The 13,362-nt window shown below is 37.5% G+C and overlaps 1 protein-coding gene across 1 annotated transcript; it reads right to left on the bottom strand.

Annotated features, from left to right (window-relative positions):
• Nucleotides 1-5,503: 5,503 nt before the first annotated feature.
• On the bottom strand, nucleotides 5,504-7,191 carry LOC132603498 (uncharacterized). The gene has a single exon (XM_060316598.1). The coding sequence runs from the start codon at nucleotides 7,114-7,116 to the stop codon at nucleotides 5,926-5,928; it is 1,191 nt and encodes a 396-aa protein (XP_060172581.1). The 5' UTR covers nucleotides 7,117-7,191; the 3' UTR covers nucleotides 5,504-5,925.
• Nucleotides 7,192-13,362: the final 6,171 nt, after the last annotated feature.

The raw sequence follows: 13,362 nt of genomic DNA, 5'->3' as shown, positions 1-13,362 counted from the left end.
ACTTATTACTTACGAAAGTTCTCCATAAGGATTGTTTGGTTCTCATGTTCCACCACAGTTTAGCAAAGAGGGCTTTAGATATATCTTGTAGGCTTCTGAACCCTATGCCACCTTCTTCTTGTGGATGACATAAGGTTGTCCAAGTTGCCAGTGCTTACTTGAGTTTCCCACAGAGTTTCTCCAAAATAACTTAGCAAACAATCTATGAATATGAGCCAGTACACCACTAGGAGGGTCACAAGCGGATAGTAGGTGTATAGGCATGCTTTGTAAAACATGTTTAATCAGTGTTGTCCTTCCTCCAATAGATAACAGCTTACCAGTCCATGAGCTCAGTCTATTCTGAATCTTCTCTATTATCTCCTTGTAGTGAATGTTCATTCTTCTCCTATAGTAAATTGGTACCCCCAAATATGTGAATGGAAAATCCTTTTCAGGAATCTGAGTGACAGAAAATACCAACTCCTTAATGTTATGAGATGTCAAATGATGCATATAAACAACACTTTTCTACTTGTTGATCTTCTGACCACTCACCTTCTCATAATTACTCAAAGTCTTCATCACTAATCTCACAGACTGTTCATTAGCAGAGGTGAAAATGATAGTATCATCTGCATATGCCAAATGATTGACATATGGACTCCATTTTGGCATCTCATATTCCTTGTAATCAGCCTCAGTATGCAGTGCATTCAGAGCCCTAGACAAACATTCTGCATCCAAAATGAATAAAGTAGGGGATAGTGGATCTCCTTGCTTTACTCCTCTAGATGATTTGAAAAAACCATGAGGTTGCCCATTAATCAGAATGGAATACCAATTATTTGAGATAACTCTAAACACCAGATCAATAGTAAATTCACCAAACCCTTTTCTCCTCAGGACTTTAGTTAGAAATAACCATGATACCCTGTCATAAGCCTTTGCAATGTCAAGCTTAATGACAACATTGGCAGGCTTTCCTCTAATCCTAATATCATGTACAATTTCCTGAGCCAACAGAATGTTTTCTACAATACTCCTGCCTTTAACAAATCTTGATTGCTGAGGTGAAATGATCTCAGGCAGCAGATATATCAACCTTTCATGAATGATTCTTGAGATAACTTTGCTAGTGATGTTACTCAAGCTCATTGGCCTCATATCAGAAAATGTATTAATTTCTTTCTTCTTTGGTATCAAAACCAAATTGGTACAAGTTACATACCTTGGGAGTTCATGCCCATAGAAGAAAGATCTCACCATGTTCACCAAGTCATTTGCAATAATTTCCCAACAAGCTTGGAAAAATCTTCCTATGAAACCATCAGGACCCCCTGCACTGTCTCTATTTAAAAAAAAACTGCTCTTTTCACCTCTGCTTCATCTGGCATTTCATAGAGCTGTTGATTTTGTTCTTCTGTAACCATTTTAGGAATCTTATCAAGCATAGAGAAATCTGTAGGGATATTTTCCTCTTTGAATTAGTTTGAGAAAAATCGGATTGCTTCCTGTGCAATCTCCTCTTCAGTGTCCAGCCATGTACCTGTATGGTCTTGAATTCTCTGTAACTGCAACTTTCATCTCTTTCCATTGACATGAGCATGAAAGAATTTTGAGTTCCTATCTCCATCCTGATACCATTGCATCCCTGATTTTTGTCTCCAAAATGTTTCTTCAATAGCATAAAACCTGATCAGATCAGCCTGTACCCTTTGTAGCCTTTCCCTGTTAAGCCCTGTAGGATTCTGTTCAAATTCCTGCTCATGCAACTGCACCACTTCCTCCAGAGTTGTAATTTGCTTGAAGATACCACCATAAGTGTCCCTACTCCACTTAGAGAAAGCTCTTCCCACCTTTTTTAACTTATTATGAAAGTTAAAGAAGGGGTCTGAGCCATAAGATTCCACCCAATTTTCTTTGACTACATCTAGAAAAGATTCATGCTCCACCCAAAAATTAAGAAACCTGAAAGATTTCCTAATTGGTCTACTGTCTGCTCTTATATTTACCAGCAAAGAAGAGTGGTCAGAACCTTGTTTAATGAGATGCTCTACCTCCAAATTAGGAAAACAATTCTGCAGAGCCTGATTTCCCAAACATCTGTCCAATCTTTTAAATATACAAGCCTCATCAGATCGCCCATTCCACCATGTGAACATACTTCCAGTAAAACCAAGATCCATCAGTTGGCAAATGTCTATACATTGTCTAAAATCCTCTGTTTCTGCAAACTGTACAGGAAGACCCCCAAATTTCTTAATGTCATCTGTAATGACATTAAAATCCTCACCCACAAGCCATGGGATGGTGATGTGTGAAGACATGTCATATAGATCCTCCTATAGAGCTATTCTCTCACTTCTATCAGTACTCGCATAAACAATTGTAAGCACCAACTCCTGCCCATCACCCAAATGAGTGAATCTACAAGATAACAGTTGTTCTGTATCTCTCATTATTTCTACTTGAATTTCTGCATCCACAAAAATCCAAATTTTCCCATTCACATTATGCCAAGATGTCCCCATATTTAGCCACAATTTGTACATGTCAATATGTCTAACATGCTGGAAAGGTTCCAGTAAGGCAACATAATTAAAATGTTTCTGTCTATGCAATAGTACTACCCTCTCAAAGGCCTGTTGAGTGTTTACAGACCTTATATTCCATATTAATGAGCTATTCATTGAGAAACTCCTTTAGAATAAGCCTTCCTTGTTTGTACTCCTCCCACTGTCTTGGGAGGAACACTTTTATCCCTTGCCTTGTGACCCTTTTTAGTTTTTGTCAAGTGTTTAGGGGAAATATCTCCTTTATTGTTGCCCTCCATTAAATCAGAACTAATAGTTTCACCTGCTTCCTCCTCTCCAATATCTATTTTATTCTGATTCACTTCTTCTTGTGCTGTGTTTTCATGATCTTTGGCTACCAGTTGAGACTTATGATTTCCTGAACTTGCTTGCTTTTCTATGTCTGTATCTTTGCTGTTTTGATCTCTCTGATCCCTTGCTTGTGTTGCCCTTTAATTATTTTGTGTCCTGGCTTCATTATTTTGTTCCTTATTTGCAGATGATGTTGTATCTCCTTCACCCATATTGTTTGCATCAGGTGGCTCTTCAGGTAAGTCCTTCATTTGATCCACTTGTTGTCCAGCTGATTCCACTTGCTGATATGAGCTTGAATTAACACTGTCTTGTACTTCTATGGGTTGAAGTACGTCTTGGCCTTCAGGAATCTGTTTGTTATCATCTTCTTTTTTGTTATCATTTTCCACGATATCTGTAATTATTCTTTCTGAATCTTGTATGGCTATCTCCTCTGACTGATTATCCCCTACCCCTTTCTCCTTCTTATTATCTTGCTCTTGTCTGCTATCTATCTTTCCCTGCTCCTTCATAGCTTTGTTATTTTCTGTCTGTTTCCCAAAGGCGGCATCCACCCATGGCCTAGCTGTCTCTTTAACAGGATTGCTACTATGTGTGCTTCCTTTTTGCGTTTCATTTTGATTTTCTTGTTCCTCCTCCAAGTCCACCAAAGTGTTAAATTTGTTGCATGTAGCAGTGACTGTTGTCTCTTTCTATTTGCTATGATTTTCACTTCCCTTCTCAGCATTGAAGTTTCTGTTGTCTTTGATGGGATTCCAATTTCCCAAATTTCCTAACACTCTTCCACCTGCGAACACTCTAGCAGAATAATTGTACAAATTATTATATCCTCTATAATTGTATTTCCCATAATTCTTTTTCCCTTCATGTCCTTGTTGGTTTCCCTCCTCTTGCTTTTGTTTGCCCTTGTCATTAGCCTGCTTTTTATTATGTTCCTCCTCTGCTTGTAATCTCTTGGCCTTTTTTGCTTCAGTTTCTTTATCCTCTTGAAGATCTTTATTGCTTTCCTTACTATTGTGCACTTCATCAGAGCTTTTCTGAAGTTTTGTCTTGTCATTCTCCTTTGGCATTTCCTCCCTTTCATTGTCATACTGAGCAAGCTCTGGATTTATAATTCTACAATCATACTCATCATGTCCCTGTAATTTACATTCCTTGCAATACTTAGGAAGGTAATCATAATGAATCTGAAAATTAACAGTCCTTATTGCTCCTGTTTTTTCATTTTCAATATCCATCCTCACTGTTTTGGGTAAATCCGCTAACAAATCTACTAAAACCTTGACCCTAACACAACTAGGTCTAGTCTTGTTGGTAGCCATATCCAATTGTATAGGAATACCCACTGCAGATGCACTTGAAAAAAAAGTTTCCTTCACAAAGTATGTAGGCAATAAATTTGGGAAGGAAATCCATGCCATTGTCTTTGATGTTTCTTCATCAACCTTGAAATTCGAATCATAGATCAGTGGTCTCATTTGGTACGAGTATCCCTCTCTATCTTGAATGTAGTATACAGGCTTTGATGTGAAATTCACAAAGTCTTCAAAAAGACTTAATATGATAAGCACATGGCGGTTTCTTAGAAAACCTGTTCTACATTCACCTTTTATTCCACATTGTGCAGGGATTATCAAACGAAATTGTTCAATATCTGGCTGGCCATATGAGAACTTCCCTACCACAGCATACTGAAGATTTTCAATGACATTCATCTGATCAACTTCTGCTTCAGTGTATTTAATGTATGGCACCCCATGTAGGAAAGTTACTAGTTTCATTGGAATTTGGGGTGGTGATTGTATCTGACTATGTAATGAATCATTCAAGGTTTTTGGTTTGAACAGATCTGAATATTGTAATGGATTAGGATTGGTATTTGGAACAGTCATAGTTAGTGAGGGTTGGCCAGCCTCCATCGTGGACTGGCCGCCGGCCATGGAGGCCATGTTCGCCAAACTTGAGATCTATGTAAGTATACATGTATACAATGGGCTGCCCCATTTTTTTTTTTAAATCTAGACCAGGCCAGCCTAACGAAAGGCATGACCCGGCCCACTCGGTTGCTAAAGGGGGATAATGCCCCTTTCCCCCCATTTGGTTCGACCAAACAACCCTTAAGGTCTCTTCTCTCTCTCAGGGTCAAAACCCTAGCCGCCTTGCGAATTACTTTTCTCTCTCTCACGTTTTTTGCCGGAAATGGCAACGATGAGGGCCCTCATATTTTCTACAGTGTTGAGATTGACCGAGAATGGTAAGAGCATTAAATGCTCTGCCATTCCTCACCTATTTCCACCACATATCAACCCAGACGAGGTATTAACTTCCTTTTTTTCTTGCTTTTTTGCATATTCAACGGTCAAAACTCTATAAATCCTTAATAGGTTTTGTTTGTATTTGTTTGAATTCGTGGATTTTGATTGGTTCATGATGAACTAAGTGGATTGACCACTTTTGGGTCAGGCCCTTGATACATATTTGGTTTAATCTCAACCTTTGATTATTGTGAGGATATGCCAATTCGTAAGAATTGCAGGTTGCCCTACATTGAAATCAAATTAGGGTTTGGGGTTTGGGGATTTCTATTTAAAAGACCCTATTTCTTTTTCTTTTTTTTTCTTTTTTTTCTTTTTTTTTTTTGAATAGAAAATGCCCACACGTTATTTTTAACACAATAAAACAAGTCTGTGCATGTCCCTGCATGCTTCTAGCTACACCATTACCCAACTCCATGGAGTTCAATCACTGTCAACAAGTCAGTTTTTTAAACTGGTTGGATCATTCCATCATTCATTCCCTAAGTTGACCGCAGCCCACAAGCATTAACAGAAAACAAAGGGTTATGATTGAACTGTCCATATTTACTTGGTAGGAAGTGAAAACCTCCACAAGAAAAGTGTAGATTCACTTCCTCAAATAGTCTTTTCGTTTCACTTTTTACATAGAGAGAGAGAGAGATGTGACGATGAACAAGGCTGAATAAGTTACGTCATTTCTCTGGTCCTTCAGGACTTCGCCCATTCGAAATACTGACAACAGGCACCTCTAGCAGCAGTCAATTCCCACACCGGAAGAAGAGACTTCCTTGCTTTGGACCTGGTTTTCGGAACATCCCTTTGCTGCTCGTTACTCCACAGAAACAGTAAGGATGATTTCGCAATACTGGAGAAGGCATGTCCCTCATCTTTTGAGGTTGAAAAGAAGAGGGAAATGATGGGTGATCTGGGGGAAGCTTCCATGTAAGGGGTTCATCATTTGATTGATACATCAGAGAATCGGTGATAGAGAATCTAAAACCCTTGTGCATGAGAAAAGCAAGCAAGCGGGCTGTATTTTTGGCATCATCCAGACCACAGTGAGCACGGCCCTGCCATGCTAGGCCAGCCATTTGGACTGCATCTTTCAAATTGCACCTTGCACCTCCAAAAACCTCTCGGAAAGGAACCTTCAAGTTGATCCAACGGTTGAAATAAGGAGGCTTCCTGATCTTTTTGTATCGGCATTCTGATTCCAACATCACACGGCAATCCCAACTGGACCATGTGACAACTGCAAAGTTCGTGTTCTTTATCCCTTTCTTCTCAAGCCACTTGTCATGCCTAAGGAGAGCTTCACTTAGAGTAACACCTCTGTCAACCTGAAGTTGCTGGATACCAGTCAGATCTTTGCAGAAATCACTCAGTTGTTGATTGCACGTTGGCCTCACGTAAGTTTGAAAACAAGCCTCCAGCTGGCCAGTTGTGCTATTCACTATTACTGATGGAAACTCTATTATCTCCTGAGGGTGAGGATTCTTTTCTTTATCACATGTTGCCTCAAAGTCAATAACAACAAAGTATTGGAAATCTTGGAACCGATAATCATACTGATAATTTTGAGGGAACATGTTTAATAGGCTGTAATGGTAGTGATTATCCACTGAATATGGATAGGGCTGGCTTTCAATAGCATTCACGGAGCGCAGATGCATATTTGAGTTAGGATAAAAGGCTGACCATAAACCAAAGCCATGCTGATAGACAGTGTGGTTCGGAGATTCTTTTGAAGCCTCGATAGGTTCACCACTCAATGTGCAGTCCAAGCTATCCCCACCAGGATGAATATAGGTTCCATCACTAGCCTCCGGTAAGACTTTGACCGCAGTCCTACTGTAGTGCAGATTATGGGGATAGCGTGCATTCTGAAGGCATCTTACAGATGCCTCACAGTTCGTATGCATAGTATCTTTATGCTCTACAGCGATCATGATCTGAATAATTAAGATCCCCAAGCAAGTACATCAGATCTCTTTCTCAATTTTCCTTGAGCCCCTTTGTGATCTGAGTTAAAAGACCCTATTTCTTTGTTATAGAGAAGAGAATTTTTTTTGATATACTCAAAAGAACTCAAAAATACCTGAGATTTTCAAAGTATTAGAAATCCTTAATTTTTCTGAGTTTAAGTAAAAATTTTAAAAGAGTTTTTATGCTCTTATTTTCTCTTGGGGTTTGTGTGTTGGCTGAGTTGGGATCGTGGAAGCAAAGAGTTCTTCCAAGTCTAATTCTCGACGGAGTCCACACTTGCAAAAGGTAAACTTCTTTCTTTCATTTTTTCAGTAGTTCGTTTGTATTTTTATATGCGTTGAAACTGCTAGGATAGTTATGTTGTTGTTTTAGTTTGAATTAGGCTTACATATGTTAAGTTAGTCATGTTTAGTTATGTTTTTTCATTCACTAGTTCAATCATGTTTAAGAGCACTTAATGCCTACTTAGCTTCTGTTTAGTGTGCTCCTAGTTCAAGTCTTGCTTAGCTGCACCTTTCCATTATACACTTAATAACCTGACCCCTATTGTATCAATATAGTAGTAATATCTCTCCTGTTAAACTCTATTTGTACTTTTAATCCATTAGTAATGATTGTTGCTGCATGTTAAATGAATAATGGTAGTATACCATAGCTGATAACTCACATAGGTTGGATTTTATAATGACTAAAGGGACCGTGAGCCATCATGTGTCTTGTTAAGATTTTTTTTTTTTTTACTAATGGGCAGTTGGTTTTGATGAAATATACCATGTCTCTATCTAATTTGAGTTTTAAACTGAAAATTTGTCAACTGGTAAGGATATATAATAAGGAGAACTATAATAGGATCCTATGCTTAATATTAACTTAAGGGAAGATTTGAGTCATCCAGATTGGGTCTGATATCTCATTAGGTGTCCTTTATGAGTGTTTAAGTGAAGAAGGCTGGGGTTTGGTTATGTGCTAGTATGATAGGTATGTTTTTAAGCTTTAATGCGAAAATTGCCAGCTTGAGAACTAGGTGTATATGTGTGAATTGTGTTGAAAGTGGTACAAAGAGATGAGCTCCAATATTTGAACATAATAGCCTACCTCTGTACTTGTTAAGTGTGTACATTTTCTGATACAAATATCCCTATTGGATGCTGGTGCTCTGTGTGAGTCTATGTTGAATCTAAGAATAGTCTGATGCTCCTAATGAATCTAGTTAGCTGCTTATTTGGTTTAATATAATAGTTTATTATAAGTCATGCTTAGTGTGATTGGATTTATTTGGTTAACTTAATATAATGATTAGTTGTGTCTAGTCTATTTCTGTTCAATTTCCCTGGTTTAATTTAATATGGTAGTATTGTTATGAAGTTGTGCTTAGTCTGTATAGATTGGTTCTGTTACAGTTTATATGAGGTTATTTTTTGAATCATGTCCATGAGATCAAGAGGTGTGTTAGATGATAGAGTGCTATAACTATTGGACATAACTGTTATATCCTGTATTTTATACGTTCGGATATTCCAAGGTAGTCGTGACGAAGTTGAGGGAATGACCATTTCCCAAATGTACTTCAATGTACAAGTGGATTATAAATATTATTTACAACATTAGTATCATGGAAATAACGTGGATGGTTAGGGACGAAATGGTAATTTCACAAGGTGTTCATGAAGGTTCTTGAAAGGCCATAGTGGTGGTGTACCCTATGTGGACTAAGACTTACATAAGAAGACACTTAGTCTTCTTTATTCATTTTTGAGAAAACTCAAGAAAATGGGAGAAAATTTTAGAAAAGAAAGAAAGGAGGGCTAAGTGTGAATTACAAAAATTATATGGGCCAAAGCTTGCATGGAAAGACATTAGTCTTCCTTATTTAGACTTAAGGAAATTCAAGAAAAAGGAGGAATTTTCTAGAAAAGAATGGAAGGGGTCATGTAGTCATATTTTTGTGTTGAGGGACTTATTCATAAATATGGGAAAAAATGGGTGGAAGACTTGTATAAAGTTATTCCAATATTCATTATTTCTCTAGAAATTTCAAGAGAGCGAAGAACAAAAAGAAGAGGAGAAAAACAAGAAGGCATTTCGGCCAAGAGGAAAAAAATTCCAAGAAAATTTCAAAAAATTTCTTCAAAATCATTTCCTACCAATTAGAGGGTCCTTAACAAGGTGGAGTTGTTGTTGGAGCAAGAAAAGCTTATATTCTTTCAAGCTACAAAATATAGCCAAGTGAAGAGTTGAAGCAAAAAGGTAAGAATTCATCCTTTTCTTATGTGTTATGGATGTTGTGCATGTTGTAGTGTGTAAAATGAGTGAAATTTATGGAGAATAAGAATGTAAGGGTGTGGCCGTGTGTACCTAGGTAGATGTAGGAAATTATGTTTAATTATTGTGTCTAGCATTGGGTTGTTGTTGTATCGTGGATACTATGTTGTTAAGGAATGCATAATAATTTTGTGAAGTTGTAGAAGTTGGAGACTTGTGATTGAGGTATTTAAATTGAATATTATGTTCTTGTATGTATGGAGGATAATGTTGTTAGTATGGTATTGTTGGCATATGAATTATAATGTTCTTATTGGAGTTGGAAAGTTTTTGGAAGAAGAAGTAAATTGATTGAATATGGAAATTGTTAGTATTGTTGTTGGCATTGTTGTTGAATTATGTTAATAGTTTGGCCGGGTTTGAATTCCCGGATTGTGTTTGATGAGAATTTGACTAAATTGAATGTCGAGGATGGTATATTTACAGAGGAAATGCTGCCGAAATTTCGGTAGCCAAGTATTACCTTAAGATTTCAACTCTAAGTATACTAATGAGAGTTTTGGTAAAAACGACCAATTTGCAGATTTTGACGAAATTGTGACGTGAATTTGGAATAGCAAAAGGAGCGGAAGGAGGTATGTAAGGCTTCACCCTTCTTTCTATGGCATGTCTTAGTTGTAATAAGTTGGGTACGAGCCTCGGGGACAACTCGGTTCCCCGGAATCCGCACCTAAAGTTTTCCACTTTTTGTTCAATAGAATTGAACTAGAAAGTGTTCCAATTGTTGGAAAAACCTCCTACACCCTTAGAACTTGTATAAATGGGACCCGATTACCCTAAGACCCTCACAAGTGACGCTATGACACGTAACATACGTAAATCGTATACGCTACCTCATCCGGCCCGAGGTGGGCCCGTTACTCTCGGATTTTCCTATAGTCGTGGTTGACTTACTTGAAGTAAATCCAAAGGGGACTTTTGATCCCAATCTCGTTACCGAATGATAAGTACTGTGACTACTCTAACGAGAATGTTTCTATGAGGATAATGATAATTACAATGTTAGACAAAAGAATGTACTTTTGATAAGTACGACCGGTACGACTCTATGACTAAGATGACTAAGCTAAGTATCTTACGTAAACATGAAAGTGATACACTAATTTTTGAATCGTATTTATATTTCCTAGCTATATCTTTATTTTCTCTGATTCCAAAGCCTATGACGGTCGTCTATGATGCCCACGATTTCATTCTACGGTTACTGTAATACTATTCTCCGTTGATAGTCTCGCCTTAAAATACTTGTTCCTTCAAGGTGAGACAAAGCTATCACTAGCATTCCATAACGTAATCGGAGGTCACCGACCTTACGTCACTCTGATGGATACATGATTTTCCTTGGCGCTTGTGTGCTTATATGATATATGTATATAAAACAGGTATATGTGTATGGATATGTATATATAAATAAGATAAGTAATTGTATATGAGACGTGAATATGTATAAAATATAAGCAAATGTATATGTATATGTGTATGGGGAAAGGGGAAGGGCCACTGTTATATCACCACCTGATTCAGCTGGATTCCATCCTGGACGCGGGATGCCCGGACGCGGGATATGGGAGAGCCGTACGCGGCGTCTGTATATTTATATAATGTATGATACATATATATGATGTAATGTGTTGGGACACCGTTGGGGAGGGGGTTGGGAGAGCCGATATATTCGGCGTCTGTAAATGTGAATAAAAGATACTGTTTACTGAATTGTACCGTTTTCTGTATACAAGAATAAGGGACACCGTGGGAGTGGAGCCGATTGTATTCGGCGTCTGTAAATGTGAGCAAAAGGTACCGTTACTGAAATGTACTGTTTTCTGTACACGAGAATAAGTAATATATAAATGTTAATTCCTATGCTTATGAAAAGAAACGTTTCAAAGACGAAAGGGCAAGCCTACATGACAGCCGGCCTAAAAAGGGGCCTTCCTATGCACAGGTTGCTTTCTCGCCTCGTTATATGCCCTGTGACTCCATGATATTATTAATCGTACTCTATGTTACTTCTTGTATTATTTTCTATGCCTTACATACTCGGTACACTATTCGTACTGACGTCCCTTCTTGTGGACGCTGCGTTTCATGCCGCACAGGTCAGCAGACAGGTGGACTTGATCCTTAGGAGCTCTGCCAGCAGTACTCTACAGCGCTCCAGTCGTTCCGGAGCCTTATTTCAGTGGTACTATTTTGTGTATATATAATCTCGGGCACGATAGTACTCAGCCCTTTTCTATGTATAAGTGTACTATGTTTAGAGGCTCGTAGGCAGTTATGTACAGTCGGTCAAGCATAGTTAGATATATGGTGTTTTGGCATGTTAATGTTGTCGTATAAAGTGCTAACGAAGTTTATTAGCCTATGTTCAGAATGACGCTGCTAATGTTAATGTTCAAAAAAAAAATATGGCTCTGTTTACACGGCTTGTTAAGAGGTAAGGGTAATATGATAGATAAGGAGTGCTCGGTACAAGTATCGGGTACTCGTCACGGCCCCTAGTCGGGTCGTGACAATAACTCTTTTAACAAATTAATTAACTATGGTTGTGTGGCATTAACTGGTTCTACATTAAGTTGTTTGTTTAATCTTAAGAAGGCCAAAAATTGTGTCATGTGGGGATATGTTTTGATCCTGATTAGTGTGCCTAGATCTCATCTAGGTCATGCCTGTTTTAAAGAAATATGCTATTTGTAATTGTTAATACCTGAGGTGGCAGTGCTTCTTAATTAAACATATTTGTATATGTTAGCCTAGTTTAGTTTGTTAAGTACAGTACATAGTTATATGATGCTTGGCTTAATCTGTCTTAATTAGACATGCTTATATGTTAGTTTAGCTTATTTGATTGATCATGTTTCATATGGTTAGTCCAGTTTAATCTGCTTAGTTAGAGTTAGCTAAGTTGATTATCATGGTGGTAATTACCTGATTTAGGCATTATTAATTTTAAAAATCTGATTTTAGCATGGCCAGCCTAGTTGTCTTTGCATATTACCCTCTTGAAGTATGTAGTATGGTCTTGTTTGTAGCCTGATTTGTCTAACTAATAGATAAGGCCCTATAGTTTGGCTAAATGTAATAATGGCACTAAAAATAGTTTAAACCTGTTAGTATTGAGTGTCCAGGCTACCTTGAACTTGTTATTGGCCTTGCTGAGTTTAAGCATGGTTTGAACTGTTTAAACCTTGTCTGGTATCTCTGTTTACAACTATTTGCTTTAGTTCTGTGTTCTATCTAGTCTTCATGTATCTTTGCTGAACTTGAGTTTTTTGTGGTTGATTGTTAGAATACTGTTAGAAAGGTATATTGCCCCAATTTAATTTAACCCTCTTGTCTGTTTATGCCTCTGTGTGATTTTGAAGATAAAATATGGCTCCTTGGAAGCTCTAAATTGTCCTCATGAACTGTCTAACTATTCAAGCTTGTAAAAAGAAGTTGGTTCCACTTTTTGTACAAGTCTAAGTGTTTTGAATTAAGTCATGAGTTTCATTTGGTATTACTTGGTCACTAGTCCATTTGTTTGGAAGTTGTCAGGATAAATAAGTCATATACATGATAATAAGGAACCTCAAGCAATCAACTAATATCAGTAACCATATTAAAGAATCAGCCCAGTACACTGTTTCAAATTGGATTTTAAATCATGCCTTTCTTTGTGGTTTGTTGCTATATTTAAAGTAAGTGTAAGTTGAGTCTGTTTTGAAGATTAATACTTGACTTATGGAAAAAAAAAAAAAAAAACCAAGTCTCTTGATAACTTTATGTCATACTCTAGGAGGATAAAAACCTTGCCCTATTAAGAAGGTCTTATTTGTCTAAGTAGTAACTGTAAGTTGGAAATATTGGCATTCCTTTTCTCTATTGAATCCTGGATATATACTAGC

The sequence above is a fragment of the Lycium barbarum genome, chromosome 7 (assembly GCF_019175385.1).
Source record: "Lycium barbarum isolate Lr01 chromosome 7, ASM1917538v2, whole genome shotgun sequence".
In the NCBI taxonomy this organism is placed as follows: Eukaryota; Viridiplantae; Streptophyta; class Magnoliopsida; order Solanales; family Solanaceae; genus Lycium; species Lycium barbarum.
The sequence above is the reverse complement of the archived record's forward strand: the minus strand, read 5'-3'. Positions and strand labels throughout refer to the sequence as shown.

Coding starts and splice junctions, on each gene's coding strand:
- LOC132603498 (XM_060316598.1), bottom strand. CDS start 7,116: ATGATCGCTGTAGAGCATAAAGATACTATGCATACGAACTGTGAGGCA.